At 41.6% G+C, this 18,761-nt stretch overlaps 2 protein-coding genes across 3 annotated transcripts in view; both read left to right on the top strand.

Moving 5' to 3' along the window:
* The window catches only part of LOC131080008 (DNA polymerase kappa), a 147,557-nt gene that overhangs the window by 119,943 nt on the left and 8,853 nt on the right, over positions 1 to 18,761 (top strand). For both annotated transcript variants that reach the window (XM_058018062.2, XM_058018061.2), the window contains exons 10-11: positions 11,784 to 11,875; positions 12,249 to 12,360. In XM_058018062.2, the coding sequence (XP_057874045.2) occupies positions 11,784 to 11,875; positions 12,249 to 12,360 (204 nt within the window). The remainder of the gene's footprint in view (positions 1 to 11,783; positions 11,876 to 12,248; positions 12,361 to 18,761) is intronic.
* LOC131874631 (uncharacterized) lies at positions 13,899 to 17,223 on the top strand. Its single transcript, XM_059218315.1, has 2 exons — positions 13,899 to 14,212; positions 14,479 to 17,223. Exon 2 carries the CDS (start codon positions 14,500 to 14,502, stop codon positions 16,816 to 16,818), a length of 2,319 nt encoding a protein of 772 aa, XP_059074298.1. The 5' UTR covers positions 13,899 to 14,212; positions 14,479 to 14,499; the 3' UTR covers positions 16,819 to 17,223.

Below are 18,761 nucleotides of genomic sequence, written 5' to 3'. Positions count from 1 at the left end.
TAGATTATATTAAAAATATGTCAGTCTAGATAAGAACATATGACCGTTAAAATGCAGATCTTCATAAAAGGTCTGCTGATGCCAAGATGGCTTACATGATTGCCAAAATTCATGACTAGAAAAATGTAGAAATTACTGAAATGCAACCAAATTATATCAGATCACTATCTCTAATACTTGCAGAAGTGTTGGTGCTTATTGGAACAACAATATGTTTGTGCAAATATTGTCTAATTAGACTGCTGTTCAGCAAATGCAACTATTCACTCATTAAATTACTGGATTATAACAAATTGTCTAGAGCATCTCTATGTTTAATACAGAGTCAAGATGTCCGTGTTTATTGGCATGGACATAAGTTTTGGCAGATATCATCTAATTAGATTGCAGTTCAGCAAACAAATTCATTTATTAATGGTTGCAGCATCTAGATAACATTATAGAAAAAATATAAACCACTCTTGAACACTATTGTACAACAAAGAAACACGGGTAAAAATGGTAAGGAATAACATTTTCTAAAATTTTATGAAAAAAAATGTGGTGTTACTCTTGACATAGAACATGTAACTTGCCTGAACAACATTTGCAGTTGTAATGTCTGCTGTTGCGAAATAATTGGCTTCCATTTATTAACTGATTTCCATCAAATTTATAGGCATCTAAATCAGTCTGGGAGTTCCAACTCCTAGTACAACCCCCTTTACCAGGAAAGATGGCCCTTTCATGTACAACATTCAACCTCCCTGTCTGCTACCACAAAACTTATGTCAAATGGTTTAAATTCTCATCAAATTATTTACTGGGCCCTTGCTGTGATCTGAATTGCTGCTCACTAAGGTGCTCAAATTTATAAACATACTGCGTATTTGCTAAGTATTACTTAAAATTTGTATTAGTAATTATTATAATGATAAGTTATATAATAATTGTTGCCGGGAATAATCATTATGTTATGTTGTTATATTATGTTTATGTTGCCGTCGGTAATAATGAGTTACGGCGGTCAGTTAGTTAGCCGACGGGTAGGTAGTTGGAGTCGCGACGGATGTGTCGTATCCCTTCGGGTATTATATATTGTGTACCTTTTCTTCGAAGTATGATCATGATAGTCGTGTCAAATGTAATGTTATAAGCACTTGATGTACATGGACTGTTGAATTAACATAGAGACTGGTTATTTAATGTATTTCCATTATGTTCTGTGCATTTACTTTCTACATTTAACCGTTTACCCGAGAGGGCAAACATTTGGTGCCGTTGCCTAGACGAACTCGGGAACGGAAGACACGGATGGCAGACAGAACTTTACACAGGAGAAGACACGGCAACGCGAGAATTTTCAATTTTGCTCCAGGTAGCCATTCAGACATACGTTCGACGAGAAGTGGCGGAGGCAAAAATCCCACCAAGTGCCGTGTGGACAGCGCTGGAGGTTAGCCCGGTAGTAAACCGGTTGATGAACCACCTCCCCCGGTTGCTTGCACAGGCATCGCTGGCACAACAAGCCCGCCTGGAGGAGATTGCCCAGGAAGAGCGATGACAACAAATCCTGCAACGCTACAAAGAGAACAATGGACAGGTAACGGAACGAGATGGCGCCAGGCCAGGAGGAAATTGAACCTTGTAATAATCCCGACACACTGCTGATATAAATTGTGGCCGAAAGGCAAAATAAAAATAAAAATAATAAAAGTTTTTTTTGTGTACATGGCGTGTGTTTGCGGTGTATGGAAGTGACTTATGCCCAATAGACTAAATAAGGACAAAAATAAAAAGATACAGAGTGACGAATGGGAAGTGGCACAAACCGCGTTGAATCTCAGACAACAGATAGAACGAAGGCGTAGGCTAAGGCAGCTTGCCGAGGGACGACCGGCCGAGGGGTTGCCCGAAGGGAACCCAGGAGGTGTCACGGAGGTTGAGGAGGCAGAGATAGACGGAGAGAACTACACTGTCTACACTGTTGTAGGGCTGCCAGAAGGAGTCACGGAGGGTGCCGAAGGAGAACTCTACAGTTCGCCAGAATACCACCATAGGGTAAGAAGTCGGGAAGAGTTGGTGGAACAAACAAGGCGAAGTCTAAACCTGATCGATGCTACCAGAGACTTGCTAAAGAATTTGTCCATTTCAGAGGACAACTGGAGGGAGACACCGGAAGGTGACGGTACGACCGAAGGTGTCGAGGGAGCACAAGGGTATCGTACGGGAGGCAATTTGTTTGGTTCGGTGTCAGCAACTTTTTCCAGAGGACCCACGAGTGGAGGTTCAGTTGCAGGAGGCGGAGGATCGCCAGGTACAAGCACACAAGGAATTAGAGGAGCGAGACCCAGCGGTGGGATGGCGAGTGAACAAAAATTGCCAAAGTTCACAGGGGAGGGCAAGGAAGACCCCTTACGGCACTGCCGTACATGTGAAACCATTTGGTCCGCCAACAGAGTAATAGACTAGGATGACTGGGTACAGCAGTTCCCAGCCACGTTACGAGGAGTTGCCATAGATTGGTACTCTGATGTGGACAAGCAAAAAGTGGCCACGTGGGCCAATCTACAGAAGGAATTCATGGGGGAGTTTCGGTTGCTCCATGATGACAATGAAATTGTGACGGAGATATACAGTACCAAACAAGGTACCAGGGAGACAGTACGGGCATACAGTCGGAGGCTAAAAGAACTCTTGGGTAAAATGGAAAGCCAACCCGCAGATGGATTGAAGAAACGATGGTTCGTTGAAGGGTTGAAATCCTCCCTACGGAGGAAGATGAAAATTGTACCCCCGACGTCATATGACGACGCTTATAATAGGGCGATGGACCTGGAGAGCGAACACAAAACATCAAAGAAGAAGAAAAGTAATAAATCCTCATCCGAGGACAATGACTCTTCACAGGAAAGCAGCAGCGATGACGAGGTTGGCAAACGAGTGCAAGCGCTCCAGAAAGACATGGAGCGAATGAGAAAGGAATTTAAAATAATGAGAAGCACTAGTCGGAACAAAGGGGACATATGGTGCACTGAGTGCAAAGAGGAAGGGCACACAAAGGGTACTTGCCAAAAGAAGGCATTCTGTGAGATTTGCCAAGTGATGGGACACTCCACCAAGGAGTGCCCATACAACATGAAAACCCGAGGTACACAAATGAACCAGGTATTGTTCACGGAGCAGGCCACAACATCCACACCAGCGGGTACCGGCCAACATACTAACACAACGGCATCATCTGGAGGATACCGGGACAACAGACGCGGCGGCGGAAGGAATAGCAACAATAACAATAACGGAAGCCGTATCTAGTATGACGCCAAGGGCCGGCCAATTATCCAATGTAGGGCCTGTAATCAGTGGGGGCACTTCGCCCGTGATTGCACGAAGGAAGCCACCCCTCAGCACCTCTGTCGTTGGTGTGGGCCAGGCGACCATGAGGATGCAAATTGCCCACAGGCAGGGGTTAATCTCCTCAACATTGAGAAGGTTGAGAAGACTGGTGAGAAAGAAGTACTGGCGATCACTTGTGCCCAGATGAAAAAAGCCACTTATCTCGACCCCCGTACTGAGAAGGAGAGATTACGGGAGGCAAAGGCCAATATTGAACGTGAGATGACGACCGAACGACGGGGCAATGAGGTGGCGAGTACATCATTCCGTATGGAAGCGGAAAATAACATCATTGGGCAAATCTTGCAGATAGAGGTGCCGATAAAGGTAAAAGACCTTCTAGACTCTATGCCACAATTGAGGACTGCCATCCTCACCAATGTGCAAAGCACCGCATCGTCGAGTGCACCACAGGTACGGGTTCCCGCCACCGCATCGTCGAGTGCACCACAGGTAGGGGTTCCCGCCACCGCATTGTCGAGTGCACCACAGGTACGGGTTCCCGCCACCGCATCGTCGAGTGCACCACAGGTAGGGGTTCCCGCCACTGCTACGAAGAGTACACCACAGGTGGAGGTTCCCGCCAGCCCTTCGACTGACCCGATGTTACTAGCCGTGAGCAGTGGTAGACACCCAGCTGTGGTAGAAATGGGTATCCGTGGGACCATTCTAAAGGACACCATTGTGGACGGGGGATCTGGGGTGAATGTACTACCAGAAGAAACATGGAAGCGGCTTGGGAAGCCCACCCTGTGGCCACCCACATTCAACCTGGTGGGAGCAGACCAACACGGCATTAAGCCACTCGGCCTGTTGATGGCCCAGCAAGTGACAATTGGTACGCAACCATTCTTGTTAGATTTTGTGGTTATTCCCTCGAAGAAGAAAGGCTATGACGCCATCCTGGGGAGAGCGTGGTTGATCAACGCAAGGGTAAACCACAACTGGAAGAAAAATACACTTTCCATGGAGAAGGGAGGGCGGAAATATACCATTGACCTACACACCCAAGATGTCGGCGAAGAGCTCGCCTCTTCAAACTCGGACTCAGAGGACTCTAATAAAGGGGAAGGGGGTCCCGATGAAAGCAAGGGCAAGAACGCGATGGAGCTGAACAGTGAAGGGGTGCTCAAATTGGAGGGATGTTCTGGAGATGAGGTATGCTCACTTAACGGGCTCTTCCACTGGCAAATGGAGGATTATGAAATGTTCCAAAGCTACAGGCTCGAAGTAGAGGAACTAGAGCAACCAACAGAGGTGTACCTACTGGAATACAAAGAATATTGGAAGGGAGACGCCCCAAACCCTGGCGACGCAGATAATCCGAAGAGTGTTGGCAATGATTGGAACCCTGTATGGAAGACCACAGTCTTCAAAATCTTTATTATTCTTCTTCTTCTTATGTACGGGAAGGAGGTTGTGGTCCTTGTAGAATTTGTGGTTCCAGGTCGTCCGATGGCCATTGAAAATAGATTGGCCACCAATGGGTACAAATTGAAACCCTACCACGCGAAGCACGCAGGGGACCCGAGAGGCCAGACGGACACCCGAGAGCCCGAAGGGGGACCCGAGAGGATGGAAGGGGACCTAAGAGGCCGGGCAAGCGACTCGAGAGGCACGGGACAAAAGCAGGAGACTTTTGGGCGAGGAAAATTGAGAAGGATGAAGAGCGATCCCAGAGACAGGGGACTTGAGCTGAAGACTCTCTAGACAACTTTTAAAAAAAAAAAAACACCGTACGGTCATACGAGACGGTTAACTGCACGGTACGAAAAAAAAAATTGTGAAAAAAACACCACCGTACGGGGCCGTACGACAGATGACCGTATGGTTGGAAGAAAGAAAGAAAGAAACGTACGGTCGTATGACAAGCGACTGTACGATAAAAAATTTATTAAAAGAAAATTTGAAAAAAAATCGCACGGTTGTACGACAGCGACCTTACGGTCAAAAAAAAAGAAAAAAAGAAAAAGGGAAAATGGCCACCGTACGGTGGGACCAAGGTGACACCACCGTGCGGTGGACGGTGACACCACCGTGCAGTGGAACCACCGACGGTGGACGGTGTCCACCATTGTGCGGTGGAATCACCGACGGTGACACCACCGTGCGGTGGAACCACCGACGGTGACACCATCGTGCGGCGGTCACACCGTGCGGTGGGAGCCACCGAAGGTTGTTGCCGAGACATGAACCCACCACCGCACACCGCACAGCCCGACCACCGCACAACACCGAACACCGCCGCACAGCAAGGGATAAAGGAGGAGGAAGACACATCGCACGGCCCGATCAACATGCACAGCAAGGGTTACGCACACCAACGCGCAGCAGCAACAAAAGGAAAAAGAAAAAAAGAGACCAAGCCCGCACAATCCACACAGCCACGTAAGGGCAAAACGACCGCCACAGGTAGACCAAGCAGTCGCATGATTGGAGGTGCCTGTGCTGTTGTTGACCGGAGGTGTGTCCGTACAATAAGAATGGTGTCGACTGCACGGGAAGGTGGCCGCACGATTGGAGGTGCTACTGCTGTTGTTGACCGTACAGGGAGGTTGTATGGCCGGGGTGCCATTGGGGACATTTCAGTGCTAAAAAAAAAAAAAAACGACGATGACCAGATTTAAGATTCGCTGGAGTTTGAAGCCAGGACACTGGAAATTCAGAGTAGAAAAGAAGGGTTTTTGGCATCTTAAAATATCACAGAAATGATGCGCGCCATGGACTTTCGTGGGGTTTTGAAGGTTGTAAATTGGTGTTGGCGGCGGGGGCGCTACCCCTCAACCCCGCCCTGTACTGCGAGGCAGCACCCTGCGAGGGGCGCTGCCCCTCGACCCCGTTGGGGGCGTTGCCCCCAGACCCCCAGTTTATTTTGAGCTACAGAAGACCACGGGAAGTGTTGTGGTTGTTCGTATTGTGAGGAAGAAGCCTGCAGCTAAGCATTGGTGGGGAAGCCATAAGTCGTAGAGGGAGACGGATTTGGAGGTTGGGAACAAACAGAGTTTGAGGGAAGACATTGCAGGTCCACGCAGTTGTATGACACTAGGGAGTTATTCAGTTCAGTTTTTAGGCTTTGGGGAGTGTGATGGAGGATTTGAGGTGTCTCCTAGCCTTTGTGCCAGCGGGTTGTGGCCACCTCCAGGCATGACTGGTACGCTTTGAGGAACTCGGAGTATGTCTCGGCTGGACGTGAGGTTGCCTTGGTGGATGCACAGAGGGCTCGGGAGGAGCTGGCCACCAGGTTGGGGGCAATAGTCGCGTGAGACTTAGTTCAGCGTACCCAGGAGTTGGATGCCGGGAGAGCAGCACGGGTGGCTATCAAGGACAAATTGGCTAGGGAGACAGTATCAATTGAGTAGCAGTTGGTGGAAGCTAAGACTGAAAAACGTGTTTTGCAGACAAGTTTGGGTTAGGCATAGGAGGACTGTGATGGCAAAGGAAGCAATATTGGTGAAATCCGCACTTGAGCATCGGATGGTAGCAGAAAAGGGTTTTCAGGCGAGGACGCAGCAAGTGTATAAGATCCGGGCCCGACTGGCATCAGTAGTTTCTGCCGTTCATCTCTATTTTGTATTAAGTCGTCGGAGTCAACTTCTTTTCTTGGGGGGGATGATGTTGCCGGGAATAATCATTATGTTATGTTGTTATATTATGTTTATGTTGTCGTCGGTAATAATGAGTTACGGCGGTCAGTTAGTTAGCCGACGGGTAGGTAGTTGGAGTCGCGACGGATGTGTCGCATCCCTTCGGGTATTATATATTGTGTACCTTTTCTTCGAAGTATGATCATGATAGTCGTGTCAAATGTAATGTTATAAGCACTTGATGTACATGGACTGTTGAATTAACATAGAGACTGGTTATTTAATGTATTTCCATTATGTTCTGTGCATTTACTTTCTGCATTTAACCGTTTACCCAAGAGGGCAAACAATAATAGTTGCCAATGGCAGTGTATTAAGTATAATAAAGAGGTGCTTTTGGGAACTCAGCATTCATATTGACAAGGACTCCAGAATCTAACCATTTAGATGAACAAAATCATTAATAAGTATCACAATATACAAGGTACTTACTCACAATGATATTGGGCCATGACATTTACGCTCAATACATATATTGGATTGGATTGGCATTGGAACATTTTAAAAATATTCATCATCATCACAATATCACATGATAAATCATAAAGACATGGTTAGGAAATTTACACTTCAATCATGTTTACTTTGGAACTATGATTAAGACCTGCCTATAACTAGTTATGATTGTGTGCCTTTGGGGTATGTGACAATAATTTCCATAAATGTTTCCAAGTGGGGAAGCCAAGCAGAGTGATGTATGTGAATGGCAACTGCCACAAGTGTACAAAGAGACAAAAATGTACAAAAATAGGAAAATCATGACAAACAAGGCATAAGAAAAAGGCTAAGTAAATAATGTGAAAATATAAAAGATCAATGAAGAGGAACACAACGTTCATGGTTCAATAAAAAGGCCAAAGAAAGAACCAAGAAGTAAGGAAGTTTTTGGTAAGAATAAATGAAATTTTGTTGAAGATGCTGTGTAACTTTCATTTGTCCTAACTTCATAGGGGAGACATACAGCTAAATAGAAAACAAAGGAGAGGAGAAAGTAGGTCATGGAACAAAACAAATTTTGATGGCTGCATGGGTCAACATGCACCGTAAAAGATGGCTTTGCATCATCTGTATAGTTGCAATGGACATTCAAACAAAGAAACTCAAAGCAAACAAAATAAAGTATATATATCATTTGTAGGAAGTGAATGGCAATGTTTTCTTTACTTTGGTGGTTCTTTTGGTTTCCTGATAGATGGATCTATTTGGAAGTTCACACTATTTGAAAGAGAGTTGTTAGAAAATTTTGGATACATTTCCATATGAGCATAATCAACAATAGATACAAGAAGATTGAAAAAGAATCATTATTACAAGCATTGAGAATGCCTCTGGGATCATTAATGGGCATGCATTGAATAACATCCTTGACTTACAAAGAACCATGATGAGTAGCATTAGGAATTTTGTTGCAAGGTGTGTTGAGGAAGATGCAATAAATTGATCATCAATGATTTGGATACCATCCTCAACTGATCCAAATGGAGATTGATAGATATCACAATAATGTTCACTTATTTTTATGTTACGTATTTGCTCATATTTGATAATGAGATACATATATGGGATAGCATGATAATCATGTACACTATGGTCCTCAAAATATGCTGCATTATGAGAATCCATAAAATGTTCAATGATGGAAACATTGTGCATCTAAAATTATTTTATCTTTATAAAGCATGGATGGATGATGGATCCTTGAGGCTTTCAAAGGAATGGTCACAAGAGGTTTAAAGATTCGAAGCACTATACAAGCACAATTAATGGCAAGGGGTGAAGTACATAATGAATGCAGATGCAAGAGTAATGAATGACATATAAGAAGGATGAGACATCAAATCAATGTAAATCATCATCAACTGAAGTGTCTCTAACTGCATTCATTAGGAAAGTATCATGATGTATGTGCTCATAATATAAAAATAAAAATTATTTAACATGTTTTGCATATTTATTTCCACTAAGTCCGTCAATAATTGGGTCTTTAATAATACTTGCATAGAAAGTGCATGAACCAATCTGTCATTAGGCGTTGAAGCATCAATATCATCCATGTGTCTGTCGCGAGTTGCTTGAGAAAAATCGCTGTTAGTAGGCATAGCAAGATGATGTGAAAATAAAAGCAATGTACTTACTTGCACGAGCATCTTGGACTTGCTCATTACATATATTGTAAAACAAAGGAAAGGTATTCAAGTGTAAATTGCTATCAGTAGCCATAAAAGGAGTAAAATCATCATGAAGCTCATGAACAATTGAATTGACATCTTCTAAAATAGAAGGTAAAGCATTGAAATGATGCATGACCATCCTTGTAGTAAAATAATATGATAGCATCAAAGCTTGAAGTATTGGATGCAAACAATGAAATTTGAAGTAATGACATTCAAAACACCAAAATGAACACAAAAACCATTAGATAAGGTGCCTTGGTTGGCACCCTTGGAGGTTTAGATTTTTTTGGAGTTTTATTTGTTTCTTTTGTTTTTTCTTTTCTTTTCTTCTGTTTTGTTTTAAATTTTAATGTTGATGGCTGGTCAGGGATGTCCTAAGATTCCCCATTCTGCTTGTTTTAGAGGGATCATGTAAGTTTGTGGGGCTCTCTTGGAGATTTCCATCAAAAGCCTAAATCCCTAGGGGCAGGAATTGAATGCATTATTCTTGTCTGCCATTCCTTGGAGCATTTTGGAATTATACACTTGAAGTTGTAGTAGGGAGATTTAAGTGGCTAGTGATGGATGCTTGAATATGCAAGGAAAGTAGCTGTCTGGAAAATGTGGTGGGAAGTAGATCAGATTAAGATAATAAATGGTGACAATAGAAGTAAATGATAATTGACAAAATTAAGTAGAGATCAGGTTAATCAGAGAGGTAGGAAATACAAACTATGGAAGAAGGAAGAAAATATGAGGAGTGTAGTTCATGCATCAGGGAATACACAAGGAAATAGTAGAGAGGAAGTGGAAAGATAATAACATTCAAGATGTGAATGCAAACGAATATAGGTGCAGCGTAGAGAACAGATCTTGCACAGACTGGTACTTACAATTACAATGGCGTGAATTGCAGCAGACTCAAATGGCACTGGAAGTATGAGCGATTGATTAGCACGGAAATGGGGAAGTAATGTGGCATGGGATGCATACAGTCCTTTGGAAAAGAGCTGAAAAGAAGGGAGATGTCATGTTGAAAAATTTAAAGAGATGTATATTAGAAACACAAAACGAGGGATTTCTATTAAGGAAATAGGAAAGGGGAAATAATCTCAAGAAAAATTATCAGTGGATGTACACATGGAGTAGATGTAGGGAAGGAGCTGAAAATAGTTTGAGCAGAGTGGGATTTGGCATGGGTTATATTTTTTGAACCTTGTGTTTTATGAACAATTTCATTATTGCCATTTGTTCAAATAGATGTGGATTTTTTAAAATCAAATTAGAATCAAAGAATTATTTTCAACATTTAATGTCCCCTTGTTGAAATAGGATTTATTTAATAAATAATAATAATAAATAAAAATATAAAAGAATAAAAATAAAAATTAATATAATTAAATTTAGTTAAGTTTAATGGATGGTCAAAAGACATGAAATGAAAAGTTGTGACTCCCTCAAACATGAGAGATAAAAGGGAGAGAAGAGAACTTCATTCGGGGAGAAAAGGGATGAAGGAAGAAAGAAAGGAGCAAAGGAATTAAGGAAGCATTAATGAGAAGAAGATAAGGAAGTGACTCTTTCAAAGGGGCAGCAATGATGAAGGGTTGTGACTCTCCGAAAGGGTGGTAATTGTGAAAGGTTGTGACCATTATGAAGAGGTGTCACTCTCCCTCACATTGGAGGATATAAAGGGGAGAATTTTTCATTTGAGGAGATAAAAAAGGGGAGATCAATTTGGGGAATAATATATTATTCTCAAGGGCACCAATGAAAAGTGGTGACTCATTTCTTATGAAAGATGGTGACCCTTCCACCAATAAAGTATAAAGGAGAATTATTCCAAGCTTTGAAGGGTACTTATCAATCAATGGAGAAAATCAATACAATTAACATCAATTCTCCTCAGAAAGAAAAGAATCTTCAGCAATCAAATATAGATCGAACCATTCAGCAATAGTACTCATCCAAGAGGGCAGCGTTCAACTTTCAAAGAGGGAAACGGCATCAAATTGAATCTGTCCAAATTACAACAACAGACTGAAAATAATAACCTGCAATAATTTTGCAAGTATAGTGGGCAAGATTTAGTGTCCTTCCAAAAGGGGACATTACAGAACACTTATTTTTTTTTACTTAAATTTTTTTTATCTTTTTAAAAGAAAAAATAGTTTATCTGGCTACATGCCTAAAAAGATTAAAGCCACATATTAGGGATATTTTTCTTGATCAGAAATATTAAATTAAGCCAAACTTCAGGTTTGGGTTTCGAGGGTGGAAACAACAACAATCTTGCAGACCACAAGTTACAAGAAAGTTAGCTCTGATATCACTTTGAGTATATCATAGCAAATATATAATATATTTACATACTGAAAAGTGAAATACATAATCTGATAGGTGAATATGAATGAATAGGGTAATAGCTTATTAATATACAGATTCAGATGCATGCTTGATAGGACGTGCCCTGTGCAAGTGAGAACTCACATCCCTCAGTAGCATTGATTGATAACTAATCAAGTTTAACCAGGAAATAACAAGATGCATTTTACTTCATTTCATTAAAGCTCAATGATATTTTTCTACTTATTTATCTCTCAACTTGTAGATGATATTGCTGAGACATTATCGAGAGACATGGAGAAGGAAAGTCTCCGTGGCCGTACATTGACTCTTAAACTGAAGACTGAAGCATTTGAGGTATGTATAAACTATTATCATAATCCACCATTATTTGGATATTTGATCACTGATCATATAAAAGGGATGCCTGAATTAAAATTTATCCAGGGATGTCTTTTGACTAGTTAAATGTTAAGCACCCATTTATTTGAATGCTCTTTTTTTGTTTCTGATTATGTTAAAAAGCTATGCTTGGGATAGACTTTGCTGTTGTTTCACGTTAGTTTTATCATTGCTTTGTGCACATACATGTCTTACTAAGTAATGCATATGAGTCCAGAAATAAATTTAAGGATAAATATTTTTAAATAGTTCTCTCAGTAATATATGGGTAATGAGGCATATGGTTGCCTTTACATGGAACATAATGATCCACCAATTGGAAGTGCAGGTCCGAACTAGAGCAGTTTCCTTACAATCATATATTTACTTGAAGCCAGACATTTTGGTTCATGCTTCAAAACTCTTGAGAGCTGAGCTTCCTCTTTCCTTGAGATTGATGGGTAAAGTTTTTATTTTCTATCCTTTTCATGGTTTCTTTCTTCTCCAAAATTGTTTTCTTTGAAGCAAACACAATGCATAAATGTTTTTAAGCTTGTTATGTTTGTCAGGGTTTCCATGATTTGTTTACTCAAAGAATTGTGATTATGTGACTTAGCTATTACGTACTTCATTTGCTTATAATATAAGTGAAAGTAGTTTAAGATAGTTTAGGAGAGGTAGAGAAGAATTGTTTGGGAGGAGTATATTAATATGATCTTTTCTCAACTGTAGTTCCTTGAGAAATCTAGGATTTACTATGTGCACCTGTCAAAAGTTTTCATTTCATTGTAGTAGACAGGGATTTTTCATATGCCATAAGCAGCTCACAGGGAATGCAAAATATTTGATGCTAGAAGATCTTGGTTGATATGTCAAGTCCTGTCAGAGTTATGGTACCGGTGATGAGAACTATGGTGAGGACCTTGAGCTGCTTGTTTGCCTTTATTTGTTTTAGATTCTTTGGAACTTCATGGCTAATCAAGGCTTCTATTAACTCCTTGTTTATACTGTTATATCTTCCTTCTCCATTTTATCCTGGTGATGCAACCCATCCCTATATGCATTTTAGAAATTTCCTCCTTCTACGCATACACATAAAATAAGTATGCATACAATGCATTTCTACTTGTGATTTGCAATTGCTTGATTGTTAAATAATTGTTCTCCCCGAAGGAAAGGATGTGATATGATGAAAATTAAAATTTTGGTAGAGCTAAAACCTAGAGATTCAATTGTTGTTGACATTGTTGAAGCTGTAGAGACTCAGGTGGCTCCTTCTCTAGCTCCAAATTTATAGCCGTATTTCTGTGGTTTCAAAATGCCAATTCTTCTTATACCCTAAAAGGCTGAAAAGATAAGATGACAATGGATACCTCAAGATTGCAGCTTAGATAGACCTTTTGGGGGTTATTAAATCCAACGATTGCCATTTTGAGAGGCCTTTTGGAGAACATTAAATCTATTAACAAATTTGTCTTGATTTTATGAGCTGACCGCCTTCTAGAGCTCAACATATCTTTTGTTTGAATTAATGGATAATTCTTGCAATTTGAGGGAAAGTGAATCCATGCTTCCCTTTATATTCTTCAAGAAGAGTTATATTGTCTATTAAATGTCAGCAAGGCTGTCCCATTTGTAAGGAAGTTTAGAGTAATATGGGTCTTTTTATACCATTACAATATCTAGATTCCAGTGAACCACGGGGACGCGTCCCCCCCATTTTTGGGCGCGTCCCCCCGTCAGAGACGTCTCGGGGACGCGGGGACGGGGACGCGACGTCCCCCGCCGTCCCGCCACCGCCACCCAAACTCCGCCGGGACGGGGAGACGTCTGGGCGTCTCCTGGGGGACGTCTGGGCGTCTCCGTGGGAGACACCTGGGCGTCTCCCTGTCCCTCAAGAGACGTCCAGGCGTCTCTCGAGGGACGGGGAGACGCCCACGTCCAGGCGTCTCTCGAGGGACGGGGGGACGCCCAGGCGTCTCCCGCGTTCCCACGCGAATAAAGCGCATTTTTTATTTTTTTTTAAAGTTTTTTATGACATGTGCTTTTTGGGGGGGGTTAAGGGGTAACCCTAATTGGACGTGGGCCCCACCCTACCCCCCAAAACAACACAAAAACATATTTAGTTTGGATTTCACTCTCATTATGCAAAACTGATTTTTTTTCCAGCAGCTTGAAGAGGAGGAACAGCTTGAAGAAGATTGATTGAAGGGGTGAGAAAAGTGACTACAAGCGTGATAGGAGCTAGAAGAAGCAAGAAGAAGAGGAAGAAGAAGATTCTTCTACATTTTGGAGAGATTTTTCAAGCACAAGGTAGGGTTTTTCAACTTCTTGTTTTTTTTTTGTTTTACTTTCTGATTTTCATTGTTCTATGTCATTTTTGGTTTTTTAAATTTTTTTTCCCTATTCATCTTAAGACTCAAAATGAGATTTGATGTTGAATCTTGAGGGTTCATCATTTTGCCCTCAAGATTCAACATCAAATCTCATTTTGAGATGAATAGGAAAAAAATTTAAAAATATATTGTTAAACAAGGCTGATTTTATTTTTATTTTTATTTTTATTTTGTGAAATGCAGTGTCAATTTGAAAATTTCACAATGAGCTCCCAAGGCACGAGTGAAGATAACATGGAAATCCATTCTCATAGTGAGAATGATTCAGAATTTGAACCTGAAAATGAGGGGGGTGACCATGGGGCTGATCCTGAAGCCCAATCTAGTTCTATGGCAAGTGTAGCAGCTAGTACAGGTTGCCCTTCAGAGTTGTTGGCACCATATGCTAGGGGTCATTTTGATCCTAAGTCTCCTCTAAAACAGTTTGCTTCACAAATATCAGTACAAGGCACTGCATCACATTCAAGTGGGGGAACAAGGAAGTGGAAGTGCAATATTTGTGACAGAGAATGGTTCGGTAGCATTAGCAGGGTGAATGCACACTTTCTATTTTGGAGAGGAAAAGGCGTGAAACATTGTAAGTTTTTGGAGGAACCCAAAAATATACATTACAGAATTGAGTTTAACAGGCTTTGGGGGGTTCCAGATGACACAAATATTTCAATGCCTACTACTTTGTCTGCTAGGGCATCACTTCATGACAGCCAGAATGTGCCAGTGCCACATACTTATCATGCTTCGCAGGCGGGAGGAATGATGTTTGGATCTCCATCTACTTCCACTTCTACTGCTGCCAGGGCTGGGAAACGTAAGTTGCATACACCACAGAGCAACCCCATTGCTGATATGTTTAATGTGCAGCTGAGAGATGAGATAGATGAATCCATTGGCAATTTCTTCTTTGCCAATGGCATTCCATTTCATGTTTCACGGTCTCCTTATTATAGGAAGATGATAGATATGGTGGCCAAGGGAGGACCATCTTATGTGCCACCAAGGGAGACGAAAATGAGGACCTCGATCTTGGATAAAAGCTATTCCAAGATCAATATTTTGATGGAGAAGATGAAGGCATGTTGGGTGGCATCGGGGTGCAGCATAGTTATGGATGGGTGGACGAACATTAGCCATCGTCCACTCATCAACGTCATGGTCACATGTGCAGAGGGCCCATACTTCCTTAGAGCAGTTGATTGTACAGGGCATCGTAAAGATGCTGATTTCCAGTTTCAGGTCCTCAGGGAGGCTATTGAGGAGGTTGGGCCACAAAATGTGGTCCAAGTAGTGACAGATGCAGCCTATGTGTGTAGAGCAGTAGGGAGACTCGTTGAGGCAGCCTATAGACACATTTGGTGGACCCCATGTTGTGTGCATGCCATGAACAATGCACTCAAGGACATGGGGAAGATTGATTGGATTAGAGGAGTGGTCACCGATGCGAGAGATGTGCAGATGTTTATCTGCAACCACCACATTTCACATGCACTCTTCAGGACCTTCGCGAAGAAGGAGTTCTTGAAACCAGTTGAGACTAGATATGCATCCTATTTCATTCTCTTGGAGAGAATGATTGAGTTGCAAGAGGCATTGCAACTCATGGTTATGACTAATGAGTGGAATAGGTGGGCTGAGGCCAAGACAGAGCAGGGGAGAAGGGTGAAGGAGATAGTGAAGAGTGATGTATTTTGGACTAATGCGAAATACATTGTCTCCATCATTTCTCCAGTATTCCAGGTGATCAGATATGGGGATGGGGATGCACCTAACCTTGGAGAGGTGTATGAGTGCATTGACTCTATGCTTGGCCAGATGAGGGCTGCTGTGCGAGTGAAGGACCCCTCTCTAGCATTCTACAATGAGCAAATCCGGCCTATCATTCAGAGTAGATGGGACAAGTTGAACACTCCTTTGCATATGGCTGCCTTTGCCTTGAATCCTAAGTGGTACAAGGCTAGACCGGGTAGAACGACACCGATTGAGGATGATGAGGTGAAGGCAGGTTTCTTTAGGTGCATAGAGAAGATGTTTGATTCCAGAGATGCCGGCACAATGCGCACTGAGTGGGGAAGATTTGCCACTCTTAGAGGTTATTCAGATGCAGCAAAGATGGATATAGACATTATGGCACAGGAGGACCCACTTTTGTGGTGGAAATGTCATGGCCCGAAATCTTTGACGACCACTCTAGCCATCCGTCTGCTATCCCAGGTTTCCAGTTCTTCAGCTGCTGAGAGGAACTGGTCTACATATAGCTTCATCCACTCTCTTAAGAGGAACAGACTTACCTCTAAGAGAGCAGAGAAGCTTGTGGCTATACACAGTGCTTTGCGTCTCATTGACCGCAAGACACTTATGTACAAGGAGAGTCCAGCGGCACGATGGGATGTAGAGCCAGAGGAGCCTTCACAGATTGATGAGGATGATCCTACCACTTCAGATGCAGGGCTAGTTGGTGTGAGCTTGAGGGACCTTGATCCTCAGGAGTCCAGCAGTTCCAGTGAGGAGGAGTTTGCAGATGATTAGAGGCCTCCATTAGCTACAGTTTGAGTTTTCACTTTTCAGTTTTGTCATTTTGTATTTGACTCGTCTCTTTTGTAATGCTATTGCTACACGTATTTGTATTTGGCTACTCATTGTAATGATGAATCATGTAATCATCTTTATTATTATAGACTTTGCAATGGCATCAGATATTCATATTTTTCGTTTTCCTTTTTCGATATTCATATGATAGAAATGAGAAATCTCCAATTTGACAATTTCATTTGTCAAATTTTATTTACTTTTAGTTTTAGCAATTAGCAATTAGTTACGTATCACTAATCTAAGTAATCTTGGTATTTCCTATAGTTTCATTTGAAATCTAATTCTTATACTGTTATACTGTTATACATCTTTTCAAAACTAGTTTTTCAAGTACTATATGTATATATATGAGCACCACCACCCCGCCACCCCCCCCGCCGCCGTCCCCCCCGCCGTCCCCAAATTTAGGCCCTTGGTCCCCCCGTCCCCGAGACGCGTCCCCCTCGTCCCCCCGTCCCCCCGTCCCGAACGCCCGTGGAACACTGCTAGATTCTAAAATGTGTCCTAAGGTTCCCTTTAAACATTTATTAATGCAGATACAATTTTCTTCTCTCTTTTAAGCTTCAAACGACCTGGATTCATTTTGTTGGCTATCCAATAATCATTAATATCATTGACCAACACATGTTTACAAGTTGTAAAATTGGTAAATCCCTCAATTTTTATGAATGCAAGGATACAATAGGAAAGGTACTCTAGGTTTGGATTTTTTCTTCTTCAGAGGATTACCATGAAGGATGTTGGAAACCAAAAGGGTACTTGTGGAATTTGCAATTTTTTGGGAAAGCCTACAAATTGTTTGGTCGTGCCATGGGATATTTTGTGCACTCATCACGTCTTTTATGATGGTAACTACCATAGGAGTTGCATGGCATGCAAAGTAATGACAACTTGACATATGTGTGATTGTAGAAATAATGCATGCCCTTAAACGGTTTAATCTAAAGGGATACTCAATGGGGTCTCATATGCCTTGAATTCTCTAAGATTTGGTTCTTACAAACTTTAAGTTGTATGTTGTTTTCTTGTATTCTTCCTTGTATATTGTGAAGTTAATCAATATACTACCACGAGTGGTTCCCTACATGTTAAATATGATGGTTATATTCAAATCTACCATGAGATGGAGTAGGGGTAAGATTGCAGTCAACCATGCCAAATCTCTGAAACAAATCAAGAGCAATATAGTTTCAAATTCTGTTAAATTTAGTCAAATTCTGTGATCAATATAGTTTCAATCAAAATTCAGAGTTCTAACTCCAACAATCTAATTCTAATGATTATTGTTTCAGGTATTCCTTATGCTGATCAAGAGGATAGAAGAGATGAAGATATAATCTGAAATCAAATCCAAACTGCTGCAGTGTGAAGGGAAGGATGCACAACACTTATCAATTGCTGTATCGTTTTTCCTCCTCACCATATGAATGTTATATATGCGAATAAGAGGGTACGTAGTGAAGAGATGTGTCTTCCCTCCCTACGTACCACTCATGATAACACAGCACTTAACAAACACTAAGATCAGATCTCTTGCTTGACTGATCGCAAGGAATGCGATTTACCATGAATCGCTAATCACAGCCTTTGTTAACTCGTTAACATGAAATGGTGCAATCGGTGGCAAATACCATAACTCATATTTGATTTATCTATCATTTAATGTTAACGTATATAATAATAGTTTATCTATTATTATATATGTTAACATTCAGATTTCATGTAATCAATTATCATGCATCGGAATTATGGAATTGTACGACCAACGCTACAAGATTAACATATCGGACAAGACAAACAGACAATAGTTGGAGTCTATGGTAATATGAACAGCAATGTCAAATATGAATAGCAATATATGATCGACTTCACAGCAATAA

Source organism: Cryptomeria japonica, chromosome 3, assembly GCF_030272615.1.
Source record: "Cryptomeria japonica chromosome 3, Sugi_1.0, whole genome shotgun sequence".
Lineage (NCBI taxonomy): Eukaryota > Viridiplantae > Streptophyta > Pinopsida > Cupressales > Cupressaceae > Cryptomeria > Cryptomeria japonica.
This window is presented reverse-complemented; position numbering and strand designations above follow the sequence as displayed.

Excerpts from the sequence above, each read along its gene's own strand:
- LOC131874631 (XM_059218315.1), top strand. The coding sequence starts at position 14,500 with ATGAGCTCCCAAGGCACGAGTGAAGATAACATGGAAATCCATTCTCAT.